We start from the raw sequence: 19,373 nt of genomic DNA, 5'->3' as shown, positions 1-19,373 counted from the left end.
GATACTTCTAGCTACCTATAGTGGGGAGGGGGGCTACTTCTAGCTACCTATAGTGGGGAGGGGGGCTACTTATAGCTACCTATAGTGGTGAGGGGGCTACTTCTTGCTACCTATAGTGGGGAGGGGGGCTACTTCTAGCTACCTATAGTGGGGAGGGGGGCTACTTCTAGCTACCTATAGTGGGGAGAGGGACTACTTCTAGCTACCTATAGTGGGGAGAGGGGATACTTCTAGCTACCTATAGTGGGGAGAGGGGCTACTTCTAGCTACCTATAGTGGGAAGGGGGGCTACTTCTAGCTACCTATAGTGGGGAGGGGGGCTACTTCTAGCTACCTATAGTGGGGAGGGGGGCTACTTCTAGCTACCTATAGTGGGGAGAGGGGCTATTTCTAGCTACCTATAGTGGGGAGGGGGGCTACTTATAGCTACCTATAGTGGGGAGGGGGCTACTTCTTGCTACCTATAGTGGGGAGGGGGGCTACTTCTAGCTACCTATAGTGGGGAGGGGGGCTACTTCTAGCTACCTATAGTGGGGAGGGGGGCTACTTCTTACTACCTATAGTGGGCAGGGGGCTACTTCTAGCTACCTATAGTGGGGAGGGGGGCTACTTCTAGCTACCTATAGTGGGGAGGGGGGCTACTTCTAGCTACCTATAGTGGGGAGGGGGGCTACTTCTTACTACCTATAGTGGGGAGAGGGGCTACTTCTAGCTACCTATAGTGGGGAGGGGGGCTACTTCTAGCTACCTATAGTGGGGAGGGGGGCTACTTATAGCTACCTATAGTGGGGAGAGGGGATACTTCTAGCTACCTATAGTGGGGAGGGGGGCTACTTCTTACTACCTATAGTGGGGAGGGGGGCTACTTCTAGCTACCTATAGTGGGGAGGGGGGCTACTTCTAGCTACCTATAGTGGGGAGGGGGGCTACTTCTAGCTACCTATAGTGGGGAGGGGGGCTACTTCTAGCTACCTATAGTGGGGAGGGGGCTACTTCTTGCTACCTATAGTGGGGAGGGGGGCTACTTCTAGCTACCTATAGTGGGGAGGGGGGCTACTTCTAGCTACCTGTACTGGGGAGGGGGCTACTTCTTGCTACCTATAGCGGGGAGGGGGGCTACTTCTAGCTACCTGTACTGGGGAGGGGGGCTACTTCTTGCTACCTCTAGTGGGGAGGGGGGGCTACTTCTAGCTACCTATAGCGGGGAGGGGGGCTACTTCTAGCTACCTGTACTGGGGAGGGGGGCTACTTCTTGCTACCTCTAGTGGGGAGGGGGGCTACTTCTTGCTACCTATACTGGGGAGGGGGGTTACTCTGGCTACCTATAGTGAGTAGGCTGCCTATACTGGCTACTGAAAGCCGGTTGACTCAGCCAGTCTTGTGCTACTGCTCTTGTGCAGCCCCAGCTGCCTCCTCAATCGCACTCCCATTGTTGGGATCATTCTGCGTATGCACAGTTCCAACTTTTATGAACTGCGCATGCACAGAACACTCCCGATCACAGAAGTGCAATCATGAGGCGTGCGGCCAGGGGCAGTGCAAGCAGCTGCCAGAAGGGGCTGTAGTTGATCAGAGGAGAATAAAATGACAACTAGGGCATAGACTGACTGCGGGTAACTGGAATAAGCCCCAGATAAGTTAAACTGTCCATTTTTATTCCATTTTAGGTTCCTTTTAAAGTGAACCCGCGGTGAGAGAGATATGGAGGCTGCCATCTTTATTTCCTTTTAACAATACCAGTTGCCTAGCAGCCCTGCTGATCTATTTGGTTGCAGTAGTATCTGAATCACACCAGAAACAAGCATGCAGCTAATTTTGTCAGATCTGACAATAATGTCAGAAACATCTGATCTGCATGCTTGTTCAGGGTCTATGGCTAAACTTATTAGAGGCAGAGGATCAGCAGGACAGCCAGGCAACTGGTGTTGCTTAAAAGGAAATAAATATGGCAGCTTCCATATCACTCTCACCTCGGGTTCATTTAAGAGGGTGTGGTTGCTCCTATAAACAAGTACAGGGGATGATGGGGGTTATTAATGCAGGGTACACACAATACAACTTCCCATCCGATTGACGGTATTGAACCAGTTATTTCCGACATGTCTGATCGGCTCTCGATAAAAGCAACCCCGATATCAATCGGGAGCAGTTTGAACATGTACACATGATGCAACTTCCTGTCAGGTTACCCGTCAATCTGTTGGGAAATGGCATCATGTGTACCCAGTATAAGAAACTACTTGTGTGCTGTTCAGTGTTGCCCCTTAAACATTGCTTATTGTATCACTACCTTCAGGAAGACACAGAGAGAACCCAAATCAATGTCCTGGCTGTGCAAGCCATCACGTCTCTGGTGCTCAGTGCCATGACCATCCCATGTGCGGGTAACCCAGCCATCAGCTGCCTGGAACAGCAGCCTCGGAACAAGAGCCTGAAGGCCCTGGACACCAGGTACACGCAGCATTGTCACATGTGCTTCTGACATGGCTTGTTTATGTCTTGTGAAAGGTGTAAGATTTGTACAATAGGTTGCTCTGTTTATTATTTATAGGAGTTATGAGTGGTTATATTTGTCAAGTCCAATACCTTTTCTGTAGGCAGTGTGGGGTTCTCTGTGGTTGGGGGTGTGAGGAACGATAAGGCAGGAAAGTTAGGAAGTTCTAGGAAAGTAGGACCTACCGAAAGTTAGTGTTACTCACATTTATGGCTTGATTCACTAAAGCGTGATAACTCAAATATCACACCTTATCAAAGATATCACACCTTAGCAAAGATATCACACCTTAGCAAAGTTAACACGCCTTATCCGAGTAGCATAGTGAGCGCTACGAACCCACAGTGGCTCAGGACAGGACGAGTGCCATTGCCAGTTAGCAGGCATACGTTTGTAGCGCTCGCTATGCTACTCTGATAAGGCGTGTTAACTTTGGTAAGGTGTGATATCGTTAATAAGGTATGATATTTGAGTTATCACAGTTTAGTGAATCAAGTCCTTAGTGTTTATATGAGTTGCATGTGTGTGGTCAGTAAGTCTTGTATAGTAAGATTGCTACACATTTACATCATAATTATGTTTGTGTCTCTAGGTTTGGCAGAAAGTTAAGTGTTGTACGAGGGATTGTAGAAGAAGAAATCCAGGCGATGGTATCCAGAAAGGACAATATTGCCACCCATCATGCCTATCAAGCCTGGGATCCAGTACCTTGCCTATCCGCTGCAGTCACAGGTACCTTTCCTAAGTGCAGCTGCACAGGGCGTCCCAGAGGGCTTAACCATGGGGTTTTGATATATATATATATATCATTTATTTATTTATTTTTTATCTCACTTCGCTATGTCTTCCAATTTGTGGTTTAAAGGGAACCTGAAGTGAGTAAAATTATTTAAAATAAACACATGATGTACCTACAAATGAATATTACATACTTACCTCCCCGTCAGTTCCTCTCAGAGGCTCACCATTTTCTTCTTACAGTAATCCCTTCCAGTTCTGACAATATTTTATACCAGTTGCTGTCAGTTATATATCAGCAGCTGTCAGTTACAACTGAATGTGCAAGGTAATGTCCATGTTTCCCTATGGCTCAAGTGGGTGATATTACAGTTTAACAGCATGCTGACCAGGAAGCGGTTATGGGGTAATGGCCATTTTTAAAATGGAGGACGGAGAATTCCATTGATCACAGTGGACAAATGGGACACAGGAGAGGAGAAAGCGCTTGAGTAGTAGACTACACAGGAGGCAAGTATGACTTGTGTATGGTTATTTTGACTTTTTATTTTGAGTTGAGGTTCTCTTTAAGACTTTACTTCTCGGGTACTGTATTTCTCGGCATATAAGATGCAGTTTTCTACCCCCAAAAATGGGGAGAAAAAAAGTCCCTATGTCCTATATGCTGAATACACAACGCCGGGGACTCCCTGTAGTGTCCTCCTCCGGCCCCCTAAGTCTCCTCCGCTTCTCCTGTGTAAATAGTAGTAGCGGCAGACATCGCGGCTCCCCTAATCAACTGATCCAGCAGCGGAGATCACAAACCCCTCTTCTGCACGGCTCCCCCTAGTGTACAGGAGGGGTAAAATAATTGGGGGGAAACCTCTACAAGACGCTCATGGACCAGTATATTTTTTTTTTCCGCTCGATTTTTGCCCACTAAATCTAGGTGCGACGTATGGTCATAAAAATATGATAATTCTAGTTGTATGGTGATGGGATACAAAGGATTTATATACAAGCAATCCCCTACTTACAAATGACTGGAGCTGCAACATTTCAGATGTACAAAGTAGTGTCCATGTACAAAATATACAGAACTATTTTATTCCAAATTGTTGTTACAGTGTTGCATAAACTGTTGAAAGCAGCTTAAAACACATTAAAACGCACTGAAAACCACCCAAAAAATAGTTTATACTTTGTTTGGATCCAGAGTTGTCCGAAGTAAAAATGTATCCACTTTTCACTATGTATTCACTATGTATAACACTGGACTCAACTTAGAGTTGTAAATTCAACTTATGAATGAAACTCCAAAACGGATCCAGTTTGTGAGTAGGGGGCCGCATGTACTCTCCACTACAAATATTGTGAAGTTCTGACTTTTCCTTTTACAACAAAGTATCAATCTGTCATAATCACCACAGATCTGACAACAAAAGATGGTTTTAATTGTCTCATTTAATTCATGTGATTCCAGATAACCCTATTCATACACAGAACTATCTAAATGGCTGTTCTGTTCAGTGGATTGCATTGGTATATCCCGTATACCACAGATCCATTCCCTCGATTGAGACAGATTTGATCCACTATTGGTATGCTTACGGACTGCCGTAATTTAAATCTACGCCCTGTTTTGATGCTGAACTGGCTGCCAGGGCGTAGATTTCACATCCCAGCCGCAGCGCGCAGTAATAGAGGCAGAGTATCAGCAGGATAGCCAGGCAACTGGTATTTCTTATAACAAAATAAATATGGCAGCCACCATATACCTCTCACTTCAGTTGCCCTTTAAAGACCCTTAAGGGAAAAATAAAGGTCCCTCTGACTTTTCTATATTCCTGACACCATAGACTGCTGGTACATCTAAAGAAAGAGTCCCTTTGTCCAGAGATCCACTGCAGTTCTCTCCAGGCAGAAGCTCCAAGAGAGGGTGAAGGAGCCAATGGCCATACCCAGTCCTCTTCCAACACCTTATCCTAGTAGATCAGCACTGATTCAGCCAGATAAGCCTGCCTAAATTGGAGGTGTCTTTGGTCAGCTCAGCCTCTTCTCTCCACTTCACCAACATTCAGCCAGTGCAGCTAACCCTTCTTATGTTTAGTCCACTTTGCCCCATTGTCTACACACACCTTCCCCCATACTCTCACGCCTACGTTTCCTTCTCTTGGGTTAGCATTGAAACAAAAGGTGATTATGACATTATCCTCTGATAAAGGTGGGCACTAATTGTATACATTTTTGATGGTACAATCTCCAGTTCTATGTACAGTTCTCTCCCCAGAATTGTTTTCCTTCTGGATGGCATAAGTAGTGGCCGGGTGGGGTGCGAAGGGGTAATGCAGGGCCGGTGCAGCTCTGCTTACAGCATAGGAGGAAGATGAGGAGGCGAGCCGAAGACAGCTAGGTGCTTACCAAAATTAGCCGGGGGAGCACTCGACAAAAAGAGCCTGGGGGACAACATTGGAGAGCTGTCTACTGCTATCCATCTGACAGCTGTCTACTACCATCCAACTGTCTACTATCCAACTTGCATAACTGTCTACTATCCAACTTGCATAACTGTCTACCATACAACTGACAGCTGTCTACTACTGTCCAACTGAAATACGGTAGCGGTTTTCCATCCAACTGACAGAGAGCTATCTATTGCTATCCAACTGACAGAGAGCTATCTATTGCTATCCAACTGACAGAGAGCTGTCTACTACCATCCAACTGACAGAGCTGTCTACTATCCAACTTTAATAGCGGTCTACCATACAACTGACAGCTGTCTACTACTGTCCAACTGACCTAGCTGTCTACCATCCAACTGACAGAGAGCTGTCTACTGCTATGCAACTGACAGCGAGCTGTCTACCGCTATCCAACTGACAAAGAGCTGTCTATTACTATCCAACTGACAGAGAGCTATCCACTGCTTTCCGAATGACAGAGAGCTGTCTACTACTATCCATCTGACAGCTGTTTTCTGCCATCCAACTGACAGAGAGCTGTCTACTATCCAACTTACATATATCCAACTTACATAGTTGTCTTCTACCATCTAACTGACAGAGAGCTGTCTACTATCTATCCATATCCAAGCGGTCTACCATCCAACTGACAGCTGTCTACTACTGTCCAACTTGACCTAGCTGTCTACCATCCAACTGACAGAGAGCTGCCTACTGCTATGCAACTGACATAGAGCAGTGTTCTCCCCAGAAATATTTTCCATCCGGATGGCATGAAAAAGTAGCAGGGTGGGATGCGAGGGGGGAATGTAGGGCCGGTGCAACTCTGCTTACAGCATAGGAGGAGGATAGCAGGTGAGCCGATGTCAGGCAGGTGCTCCCAAAATTAGCTGCTTGGAGCACTTGTCTAAAAGAGATTCGGGAAAACACTGTATGTAATATGAGGGACTAGATAAAGTATCCAGTCAAAGGATATTCAGTCGGTTTACTCTTCTACTTCTTAGATTTGGTAAAATTGTACAATCCAGATTGTATAATTGATGGGTACCTTTATATTGCTTATTTCATTGGTTGGTCATACAGGCCATTGATTTTTTTCCGCCCTCTCTTTTTGATGCTTTAGATTGCCTTCCTACTGTATTTTATGTAATGCCTTTGTTATACAGTTGAGAAATTACTTTCCCACAAGTCATAGTAGTTTTCTTTTTTATATCTAATCTCCGTTATGAAAAGTTTTGCAAAGTGCCCTTACAGAGTGGGTATGACGGGGGATTTTTACGGTCATAACCTTTTTTTTTTTTATGTTATCTTAATGCCTTTTTTCCCCCATTCTGCTCATTATATGAAATGTCATTGTTTCCAGGAAAGCCGCTCCTTTGGTTAGCAGCCGCCGTGGTGACCTTTCAGACACCGTAGGAGACGGTGGAGGAGTGGGGCCGGCTTGATGATATTGTAGCCCATTATATGTTCTCCTGTGACTCATGGAAGTGTTTAACTTTCATCTGTGGAGTTTCAAGTTGGCAGCCTTTTTAGAGATTATCTAGTGTTCTTCGATGCACTCTATCTAGTCTGTCTGTTCTTTCGTTCATTACCTATGATTATTCTTTAAAATCATTTTTTTTTCCATTGCCATTTGACGTCTCTGCCAATCGGTTTTATCTCCTCTTACGTGTAACCCTTTCAGGTGCTCTGGTCAGCCATGAGAAACTCTTACTGCAGATCAACACAGAGCGAGAAATTGGGAATATGAGCTACAAGTTGGGTCAGGTAAGTAAACTTCTTGTTGTGTGGAAGCCAGTAGTTTAGTGCATCACTGCATCCACTCCGCACTGAAAACCAGCGTTTCCCTGCAACGTCTAACCTCCTTCATGCTATCATGTACTGATTAAGGTGTACCTGTTGGGAAAAAAGTGGCCCTACGGGTTATTCCATCAGGAGCAGGGCTGTGGAGTCGGTACAAAAATTACCTGACTGACGCCTCACTTTATGAAACATCCAACTCCAGGTTGCTCCGACTCCACAGCCCTGCTCAGGAGAGGGGAGCCTCTGGTTCCTGGAGCGGATATCCTCCTCCACCATCCCGTTCCAGCGTTGAAAAATTGGTTGTCGACAGCTCATACATGCATGATTCACGTGGAATGCCAGTGTGCCTTAACCCATCTACTGTGTACACATGGTAGGTGCTGGTTCCTTTACTAAAGGTTTGTACTCATGCTATCCGTGTTTCTCAGCTCGGTCCTCAAGGACCCCCGAAAGTGGTAGTGAATGAGCTCTGCTGAGACACCGATTACCTCACCTGTGAATGTTTGTGGTTTTCTGCAAAACGTGCATTGTTAAGGGTCCTTGAGGGCCAAGTTGAGAAACTCTCTGCTAGATGGTTCTCAGCCAATTGGGGCCGCTTCTGCCAAGACATTTGTACAGCTGCCCTGATCTATAAGCAAGAGATCCGGCCTGCCAGATCATCTCCTCCAAGTGCAGGCAGAGGCTATTGTTCTCCTGCTAACTCTCCTTCTCCATTGTGCACCATGCTGTCGTCCCGCAACAGAACGTGTCTAGTCTCCACATAAATCTGCCCTGGAACTGTCACCTAAAGGCCCATACACACGTCGGATTTTTCTGAACGACGGGTCGTTTGAACGTCCCGTCGTTCAGTCATTCGCACGTCAAATCCGACGTGTGTACAGACTATCGTTCGCGTGACAAGACTGGTTTCCAGCGATCCGCCCAGTCTTATCACACGAACGATAGTCTGTACACACGTCGGATTTGACGTGCGAACGACTGAACGACGGGACGTTCAAACGACCCGTCGTTCAGAAAAATCCGACGTGTGTATGGGCCTTTAGGGATTGGATCCCAATCCCTGTGGCTGACAGTCCTCATACTTGTGTAGAAAAGGGACACCGAGAGCCCAATGTAGTGTAATACATACTGGTAAAGGGATAAATGTACGTAAGTAGAAGAAATATTTTCACAAACCAGGTTACCTCCAATGTAACCACTGATAATGCAGGTGGGGAGATTAGACCTGTCCCCACTCAGGATTAAGAAGCTGCTCTCTGTAGATCGGAAAAAGGGGGTTCTCACCCCTCCACCAGGGGTGGACTCAGTTGAGGTATAAGGTAAACAGAGGCGGCAGTAGGATAAAATAAAATAAAAATTTTAAAAATGCTGTGTGTGACTTGCCTTCCAAAAGCAGACACAAGTACTGTCAATTTCAAAAAGATAAAGAATTTATTGACCTACTCCAAGACAAAATATATCGAAATAAAGCTGCGCTTGTGGAGTGAGAAATACACATGGAGCGCACTAAAAAAACAATACTGTAAAATTGTCACCAAATGTCACTTTTTAAAAGATTAGAAGCGCTCAAGGCTGAAAACAGAAAGTCACTTCACAAAGTCACCATCCAGTAGTTTGAACTATGTCCAGCTGAATGTCCCAGGACTCTAGAAGATTTCTTCAATCAACAGCCAACATGTCATAAAAAAGAAAACAGAAAGGGGGACATAGCGTAATCCAATTTACACACGCGTAGCCCGTCACCACTCAAAAGTGAACACACCACTGTGCTTGGACACACTCCCCCCTGAGTGCCCGCACTCACCCAATCAGCCTCCAACAAATCCGGAGGTAAGGATATACAGCATGAGCGGGAGACAGGGTAGGGATCAGACCAACACGACCAGATTCTAGGACTCAAGACAGCGCCAGATAGTGTAAAATCATTTAATAAAGAACGGATAAAAAAGTATCAAACTCACAAGCGTAGGAGGTAAACAGGCATGTAACATATGCGGATGCAGTCCCGGGTAGCCGCTCACACACACGCTGCCTCAGACCTTCCCTTCTTGCGACTTCCTAATTGTGCCGGTCATGTGACGTAGCTCCGCCCTATGCATTTCGTCATGAAAATGACTCATCAGGGGCTCACGTCACTTCTGCAGTACCGGCTCATATATTCCTTTAACCAAACCCTCCCACCTGCTTGACTCCACCTTATATTAAAATAAGGTCCTCCGCAGACCAGTGTCTCAGCGCTCACCCTTCTGCATAAATCAATATGTAAAAATATAAAAATAAAACATGAAATTTGCAGTTTGCAGACAATTAAAAACCTATACCTATATCTAATAAATGGTGCTGATATACACTTCACAACCGTCAAGGCTACGCAAACCTTAATAGAGACCAAAATTTGCATACTAACACATTAGTGTCTATCAGGCATGTGGATAAATCCAAACTGTCGGTGCACTTACCATCCTAATGTATACATCGCAAAGATCACATCAGTGATCCTGCTACTGCATACAGTATCGCTTATACGCAACTGACCGCGGCTAATGTATTGATATATGAACCTCCCTTGCAGCGGTGTGCCGATCAAGCATGCACACACCAGTCTATGCAACCAATCGCGGCCGATCTATTGGTGAGTGGGTGCAGGCGCACCAACACACATTGCGTGCGCATACAACCCACCCTTCCTTACTGCCGCGTCGGTCACCGACCCCGATCTATCCACAGCCCTTTGTCATACCCGGTTTTCAGCCACCCAAAGGATATTTTTTTGATAATTCTCATGTCTTATTAATTATTTGTAATAAAACAATTAATATCCAGATCAACATTTAGACCTATTGGACTGGATGTATCTAAATTAAAAATCCACCTAGTTTCTTTTTTAGATAACTCCCTAACCCTATTGCACCCCCTCCAGTCGGGCATCAATTTCTCAACTGCACAAAAATGCATAACTGCTGGGTTGCAATTATGTTTCTGCTTAAAATGGAGAGAGACACTATGCTGTTCAAACCCCTTTTTTATATTGTTGATGTGTTCCCCAATCCTCTCCTTCAGGGGTCTGGTGGTGCGGCCCACATATTGCAGGCCGCAATCACACCAGATCACATAAACTACAAAAGCTGTATTACAACATATAAACTGTCTGATTTTAAACAAATTATCAGTGGAGGTTGATACAATATTGTCCTGTCTGTGGGCATTGGCTTCTCTACAGCATTTACAGCCCCTACAAGGGAAAAAGCCAGGTGATTGCCAACCCGTTAGCTGGTTTCTTTCCGGGGGGGTCACGCAACTAGGTGCGATCCGATTTTTAAGAGTTGGGGCTCGACGGTAGATAAAGTTGGGCCTGGGGGGTAACATTCCCTTTAACACGTGATCACTCTGCAGAACATTCCAGTGCTTATGAAAGATCCTTTCCACCGATCTGTAATCTGCAGAGAAATCGCTCAAAAACGAAAAAGATTTAAAATCATCACGCGATTCCCTCTTCTTTGTTTGGAGGAGGGCCGCCCTTTCTTTTTCACCCACTTCTCTTTGGATTTCATCTAGCCAGGGTTCATTATATCCTTTTTCCACGAATTTAGTTTTCAGGATGTCCGACTGCAGGAAATAATCCCGCAGATCGGAGCAATTCCTGCGAACTCTAGTGAATTGACCTTTTGGAACACCCTTAAGCCACTGCGGATGGTGGCAAATCGTAACATCGATATATGCATTCCGATCTGTGGGTTTGAAAAAACAACTCGTGGAAAAACCCTCCCCCTTCCTGGTGATAATAAGATCCAAAAAATGTATGGACCTGGTATCGCATTCTGCGGTTAATTGAATGTTTTCTTTGATGCTATTAATCTCAACAATATATTCTCGAAAACTCGCCTCATCGCCCCTCCAAAAGATCAGAAGGTCATCAATGTACCTTTTCCAGAATACAACCCTTGACCCTCCTCTCCTTAAAGCCTCTTCCTCCCAGAGGGCCATATACATATTTGCTAGGCTTGGGGCATGATCTTTTGGAGGGGCGATGAGGCGAGTTTTCGGTGAGTGCGGGCACTCAGGGGGGGAGTGTGTCCAAGCACAGTGGTGTGTTCACTTTTGAGTGGTGACGGGCTACGCATGTGCAAACTGGATTGGATGAAGAAATCTTCTAGAGTCCTGGGACATTCAGCTGGACATAGTTCAAACTACTGGATGGTGACTTTGTGAAGTGACTTTCTGTTTTCAGCCTTGAGCTACTCCAAGACAAGTTGCAACGCGTTTCGCAGGTTTAACCCCGCTTCATCAGGCAATAAAAAAGGAGTATATGACAGTGCATCTGTGAGAGGCTCAGAGGCGCTTATTGTATTTTATCCTACTGTCGCCTCTGTTTTCCTTATACCTCATACTTGTTTACGAGGTTTAAGAATCCATCCGCTTCACAGCTACATTACATTACAGGCTCTGTCTGTTTTCACTTTAGGTACTCTTTAACTGACCCTTCTGAATATCCCCACTCCTATGCTTCTTGTGATATTGTTGCATTTAACCTATAATAAAGCTACCTATGGCCTTTCCATGCATTAGGTGTCTATCCATTCAGTGTGGCTGGGCAACAACATAACCCCACTGAGACAAGAGGAGCTGGATGAAGAAGATGAGGATGAAAATGATGCTCCAGCCCCACCATCACCGCAAACCTCTCCAATTAACTCCAGGTCTGTCCTCTGCATGTTTTGTGTCGCTCTTCTCTTGCTCAGATTACCTCAAAATGTGAGCATTTGTGTGTGATCATTTCACTGGTTTTACTGATCGATATAACAAGCCTCCAGCCAGGAGGCAGACATTGAGCAAATAACCGCTTCTGGCACACTAGGCAGATTCGCTAGCGTTGTGGAAAATACATGCTTTTTTTGCCTATAGTGAAAGCCAATGGGCCGCATGAAAAAAAAACGCATGTATCTGAGTTCTACATTGAGTATTTTTCAAAACGCGCAATTTCAAAAAAACACATGTAATGATGCGTTTTTTTCCGCGGATTTTCCGTCCGATCGATTTCCAATTAGATTCTTTTCTTAATTATTTCCATTCACTTCTATGAGAAATCTATCAGGTAAACGATCGAAAATAAGATCGGACATGTCGGAAATGATCTATCGAGCCATCTATCTAACACAAAATTGTATGGTGAGTACCTAGCGTAAAACGCACATAATGTATTTCAATGGAGATGCAGACGACTGCATTTTTACATGCACTTTTGATGCCTTTTTTTTTTTTTTTTAAATGTTTTTTTACTCAACTGAAAAAGGGAAACTATTGAAAAAGTGGAAAATGTAAACGCACCAAAACTGCAAAGCGCATGAAAGACACGAAATGCAAACGCATATAAAAACGTGTAAAATTGTAGAAATGCAACATGCATGGTTTTCTGCACTACCTAGTGTGCTCCTAGCCTCTAGCAGCTAACCCATTCAAAGCACACCTGAATTGGAACGAAATGTAGATGTTTACTTTCCTGGTCCCCCTGTAGTCTCTCACGTCCCACACTGCCCTATGGGTCCTCTCCATTGTTCCACTGCCCCTTCAGAAAGATCTGAGACTGAAAGTGTAATTCAATCCAATGCTGGGAATACACGGCTCGATTCTGACTCATTTAGATGGCTCGATAATTTCCCACACGTCCGATCTCCCGCTCAATCGTTTTGCCGCTCGATTCTGCATTGAGGACAATGGAAAAAGATAAGAAAAACAAGCGGAAGATAAGAGAATCACCTGCAGAATCGAGCTGTGTATGCCCAGCATTAACTAGTTGCGATCTAATCTGTGAAATGTCTGCCATGCCAAAGAAGGAAACGATTGATAATGCGGTGATTGAACTCAGAACTTCCTCTCTGCTCTACAAGATAAGCAACAGCATAATAACCTTTAAAGAAAATAATTTCTTTTACAGTTGATACAAATCCTGCAATAAATCTGCAGACAGATGGTTAACATCCTGTGTTTATAATTTAGCTGCTCTACTGAGGCAGCCAGCTTACTCAGCTGAGAGATCAAATTACAGTTTTCATTAGTCTCTAATGAGGGGGGAACAGGCTAAACTCTATAAATACATACAGGGAGCATTTCCTTGTTTTCCTTCTGTCCTGTTTAAGAGTTCAGGTCCACTATAAAGTGTACCAGAGATGACATGTGACATGATGAAATAGACATGTGCATATACAGTGGCAAGAACACAGACACCTATGTTGTGCTCCTTTTCTTTTTCCCTGCCTGAAAGAGTTTACAATTAGCTATGGAATTGACAGTTTTTCTCCAGTCAGGCCTCAGTCGGCTCACTGATAACTAATTACAGCTACTTTCCTAAGCAGATACCTGGGCTTTTTACTGTGAGAGGAAAAGATAAAAAGGTCAATAGTTCATGTATTTCTTAATCTGGGACTCTTGAGACACTGCAATTGAGCAGAGACTATGAAACATTAAATCTGCTTTGTAAATCTTTATACATAAAATTAAAACCTCGATATATCTAAAAAAAAAAAAAAAAAAAGTCATTTTTAGGAGGAGAAGGAAAGATCCAATTGTTTAACTCATTAGTTTATTTTCATCTCTGATTCACTTTAAAGTCCCCTCCCCCCCCATAAGAGCAGTTAGTGCAGTCCATCTCATAGCTGGAGGTGTGTTGTGTTCCCGTACAGGAAGCATCGGGCAGGAGTGGATATACATTCCTGCTCACAGTTCCTCCTCGAGCTGTACAGCCAATGGATACTCCCCACTAACAGCGGGAAGAAGACACCAGTCATCCTGATCAGCGAGGTGGTTAGATCGGTGAGTCTATGGTGTTTTACAGTCTGTTACTGCTGGGCAGAAGTTGTATGAATCTTTATTTTACTCATCCTTGCAAAATTATTTCTGTACTGCGTTTCGAAATTTTGAATCAGGATGATAACATTTATGGGCTAACTTAGAAGAAAAGGAGTCCGCTTTCGGCTATGAAGCCTTCCTCAGACTTGATTCCTGTATACTGACATAATTTACAACACACAGCTTATATACACTGGATATTTAAAGGCGATACAGTGTCCTGCAAACATAAATATGGTAAATTGCATTGGATGCCTTAATTAGTGCATCAGGAGCAGGGCCAGACTGAGGGAGAGGCAAGAGAGGCTCTAGCCTCAGGGTGCAGTGTAGGAGGGGGCACACAACTCACTCAGCTATCATTCCACTATTGTTTATGAAGCAGAGAGAAATAAGAAAAGGGGATACACAGCAGCGACTGCAAGCCAGATAACTAGAGTTTTAGGTGTTGGGGTGGGGGGGGGGGGGGCGTACCCTGGGGCACCTCCTTAGTCTAATAGCAATCAGTGTGGGATGGATGGAGGGGTGCACTTTGGTGTCTCAGCCTTTGGTTCTGGAGGACCTTGTCCCAGCTCTGATCAGGAGGGTCTCACAGGGATGCTAGCTTTTTTTGGTATGTGGTGTTTAAGCAAAGAGTTACAAATTGTTCAGCAAGCTCATGATGAACCAGAATTCCTAGTAGTGTGTTGGGGATGAAAGAGACCACACAAACCTCCTTACTAAAATGATATAAAAAAAAAAAAAAAAACAGAAGTTTGGCTTCTTAAAACAGAAGCTATTTGTGATTATTCAGGTTGGAGTGAGCTCTGAGACGTCCCGCAGTGCAATCGGGTACAACAGAGAGATGATTTCCGTATTCAGCAGTGATGCATTGTGGGACACCTCAGAGCTCACTCCATCCTGAATAATCACAAATACCTTCTGTTTTAAGAAGGCAAACGTATGTCTGAGCATATGTGCCATAAATTAGCTAGCATCCCTGCGAGACCCTCAATATTTTGTAAGGCAGCCATTGACATTTATTTCTGTTTGCAGAACAATGTATCTCCTTTGAATGTCCAGTGTATATAAGCTGTGTGTTCTAAATGGCATACATGGAAAAAAGGGCACAGGGGACTGCCACTAATAAAATATTGTTAAAGTTAGCGATATTCTACTACTGCATATTTATAGTAAAATATCGGTATTATTTACTGATATTTTACTATGGCTAAACCTAATCCTTCTCACACACAGAACCCTTCCATGGTGGTGCCTAATCCTAAGACCCCCCCCTCCACACACCTTTCCCGGGGTGCCTAACCCAAAGACCCCCTGAAGCGCCTGCTCAAATTTTCTTGGTATGCCGCTAAATGTGGCCTTCATCATAGGCGCCTATGGCAGCACAGTTCTTTCTGTCAGGGCTCCTGTGCCCTTTTTTCCTGCTGTGTTGTAAGTGATGTCAGTATACAGAAATCCATTCTGAGGAAGCCTTCATAGCTGAAAGCTTACTCCTTTTCTTCTAAGTTAGCCAGTAAATGGTATCATCCTGACTCAAAACGTCTTGCTTTTACTGATGGCGAATACGATACAATACTCTACTGCTGTACCGTGTTAGGCAATAGACTTATATAGGTAGAAAAAAAAGAAAGTTACTGATAATACCTGCATATCAGTGGTAGTAACAGTTCTCTTTCAAAATGTATAACGTTTCAGCTAGAAAATGAGTCACAATCGTGCCTTCTTTAATGAAATCAGTAGAACAAAGTCTAAACCCAAAGGTGACTTCATCAAAACCCAGGAAAGCTGTGTGGACATGTATTTAGACTATTATGTGAATGCTCATTACCTTTGATGCATTTTTTTAAAAATATATTTGATTACCACCAGTATGGCCAACCTTTTTGTAGTGTTGTGCCAGTGCTTGGGCAGGGATTATGAATTTCTTTTTCTATTTTCACACAGAAAGCTAAAGAGCTTCATATCTGCATCAGCCAGTACTGTTTCTATTTTCATTGGGAGATTGGTGAAAAGTCATTTAAAAACCATTTAGCTGTAAGGCCCTGTTCAAAAGCTAGTGAGGTCATAAAAATGACAAGTTTAGCGGGTCTTCAGTACTAAATGCTGGCTGCAGTGTGAAGAATGCTCTGACCCTGGAGGTCCAGTGAGGAAGTGACTTTCAACAGCTGCACCGGGGGGTCATGCAAGTCTGTAGCTCTTTACATGACTGGCCAAAATATAGTTAACCTACAAACTACACACGGTTTTCTATCACTCGATATCTATACCCTGGAGTGTACCAATAAATTTATTTTGGCTATATTACACAGTTTTCTGTGTTTGCTTGGAGGGGGCGGATCCACCACTGCCTCCTCAGCTATTTTTTAACATTTTAAATACTGCTTTTATCCTTTTGGCGCCTCTGTTCTACTTACATTAAACTACACACGGTGAATGAGATGCTACATGCATACAGTTTGCATGTGAGATGCAATTATCAGCTCATTGACCATCTGTACTCCAAACGTTCTGGATGGTAAGCTACAGTGATCATTTATCAGGCAGTCCTAGCATTAATATAATGGCTCTATATATCCCATTAGTAATAATAACATGGAATGAATGAACACACACACACAGCAAAAAATTAAAGACACCCTTTAATATAACTAGCTCTGATCAGACTGTATTCTTTCTGGTATGGACTCCACAAGATGCTGATACCATTGCTGAGGAATGTTGTCCCGTGCTGACATAATGGCAGCTCTAAGTTGGGTCAGATTGGATGGTGGTGTTTCCAAGCTTTGTAGTGATCTTCTTCCCACAATGCTCAATAGGATTGAGTTGACGGGACTGGGCCTGCCATGGAAGCAGGTTAAACTCTGATGTTGCTCAAACCAGTTTGAGACCAATGGAGCATGGTGGCAAGGGCCCACAACAGGCATCCTTTTCCTATTTTTCTGTGATTCAAAAGGCACTTCTGCTGCGAATGCCTATCCTTTGCAAAGTCCATCTAGTTATGCGTTGAGATATGCTTTGTAATGCACCTGCATTGCATTCAGCTGAAATTTGACATTAAAGAGACCCCGTAACAAAAAAAACCCTCTGGGAGATACTTACCTTGGGAGGGGGAAGTCTCAGGATCCCAATGAGGCCTCCCTGTCCTCTGCAGCTTGTGGGAATCGAACGCTGGCTCCCCCGAATGTCCCTCGACTAATCCTGACAAGACCGCGCAGGCGTGAGTAATATTTACCTCTCAGTGATCCTGCGCAGGCGCACTAGTGACTCTTCGCTCTGGTAAGGTGGAAATAGCCGAACCTGATCATATCCGCTCTACTGCTATGATTGGCATATGATTGGGTTCGGCAATTTCCGCCTTAACCCGAAAGGAGAGCCGCTAGTGCGCCTGTGTATGATCGCGGTAGGTAAATATTTAGGGCTACAATGCTGGCTTGCTGGAACACCGGAGGACGGGGTAAGCTTCGTTAGGATCCAGATGTTTCCCCATCCCAAGGTAAGTATCCCCCAGAGGGTTTTTTTTTTTATTACAGGTTTTCTTTAACTTATGTGATAACTATGTCATCTTAAGCTGAGAGTTCCTTATATAAGCAACTCTGTATTGTTACATCACTGTTGGGCTGGTTTACTTTCAAATAAGGAGTGTCCCTTAATGTGTGTGTGTGTGTGTGTGTGTGTGTGTGCGTGCGTGCGTGCGTGCGTGCGTGCGTGCGTGTTATGTATAGAGTGTTGTGTATAGATTACTTCATGAGGACATGAAATAAAGATTTTTATTAACCATTTTAGTCATCCATTGAGTAGTTGTTTTCCCCCTCTCTCCCTGCTGAATGCACAGTGATCAATGTGCTGTACATTGACGCAAACACGTGTCATGATGACTCATTGTTTGCTGGCCTGCAGCTCTCTATGATTGTATTATTTGTCCTTAAGATGATGTTCATTGAATTAGTTGCATCACATCGATCCGTATATATCTCCACAAGGCATAGTTGTAGAGGAATAGCGCAGTCGTTTAATGTACTTCTCCAGTCCTAATGCCAGGATACAGGCAACAGTGCCCAGAAGTGTAGAGATGGAAAGTGTCTCCCAGATGACTTGAGCTCCCAGCAGAAATCCTATAGGTACTCCCTGGCCTGGTATTCGGCACATATGCATACCCAGTTTACCTGAAAATAAGCCATACCCCAAAAATAAGCCCTGATTTTTCAGGATGCCTTAAAGGGACAGCCATACTACCCCAGGAAAAAAAACACACACACACACACACACACACACACACACACACACACACACACATATACACACACACACACACACACACACACACACACACACACGTGTCAATAAATGCTTTTTCTACTTGCATAACATACTGTATGTATTGTACTGTCCTTGTTTTGATCTTAATTAATTTTATATAGTAAATAAAGAGAAAATTGTTCCTGGCATTTTTCCATTTTGATTCCCTCTGACTGAAGCCAATCCTGAAGTAATTTCCTCCCTGATTCTTATTTTTTTGGAGTTGGAAATGCACTGTCATAGCTAGCTTGCTTTGTCAACACATGTGAGCACAGCATAGATCGTATTTCAGCAGCTCACTGAACTGCCCTCAGCCAATCAATGAGGAGGGGGGATGACAAGCTGCCTTCTTGTCCACAATGTACCAAATAGAGCCAGGCTGACTGAGATTAGATTTATTACAGCAGAAAAAGTACTGATTAGATTGGACTGCTTGCAATGCAGGGTAAGGTTGCAGGCTGCATAACAAATACAGAGCAGTGGGTAAATGGAGTATGATTTATGGCTGACAACCCCTCTTTAAATATAAACCCTACTCCGACAAATAAGCCCTAATTCATACAAAAGTCAATTTAAATAGTGTCCAGACAGCTACAGTAGATATGTAAAAAGTACAATCAATTGGCAATAGAATGCAGCAGGACAAATAGACCTTTCACCCAGGAAAGTAGGCACTCTCATGAGAAGTTCACTTACATGGAAAAGGACATAGTTCATTATAAGAAATTCATGATGGAATTTAGAGTTTAGAGACTTTG

The 19,373-nt window shown here is 44.0% G+C and overlaps 1 protein-coding gene across 2 annotated transcripts in view; it reads left to right on the top strand.

Moving 5' to 3' along the window:
• Positions 1-19,373, top strand: part of HTT (huntingtin) — a 289,833-nt gene that overhangs the window by 229,920 nt on the left and 40,540 nt on the right. For both annotated transcript variants that reach the window (XM_068276315.1, XM_068276307.1), the window contains 5 exons: positions 2,297-2,451; positions 3,087-3,226; positions 7,361-7,443; positions 12,046-12,176; positions 14,157-14,286. In XM_068276315.1, coding sequence (XP_068132416.1) covers positions 2,297-2,451; positions 3,087-3,226; positions 7,361-7,443; positions 12,046-12,176; positions 14,157-14,286 — 639 coding nt within the window. The remainder of the gene's footprint in view (positions 1-2,296; positions 2,452-3,086; positions 3,227-7,360; positions 7,444-12,045; positions 12,177-14,156; positions 14,287-19,373) is intronic.

Source organism: Hyperolius riggenbachi, chromosome 1 (assembly GCF_040937935.1).
Source record: "Hyperolius riggenbachi isolate aHypRig1 chromosome 1, aHypRig1.pri, whole genome shotgun sequence".
NCBI lineage: Eukaryota > Metazoa > Chordata > Amphibia > Anura > Hyperoliidae > Hyperolius > Hyperolius riggenbachi.
This window is presented reverse-complemented; position numbering and strand designations above follow the sequence as displayed.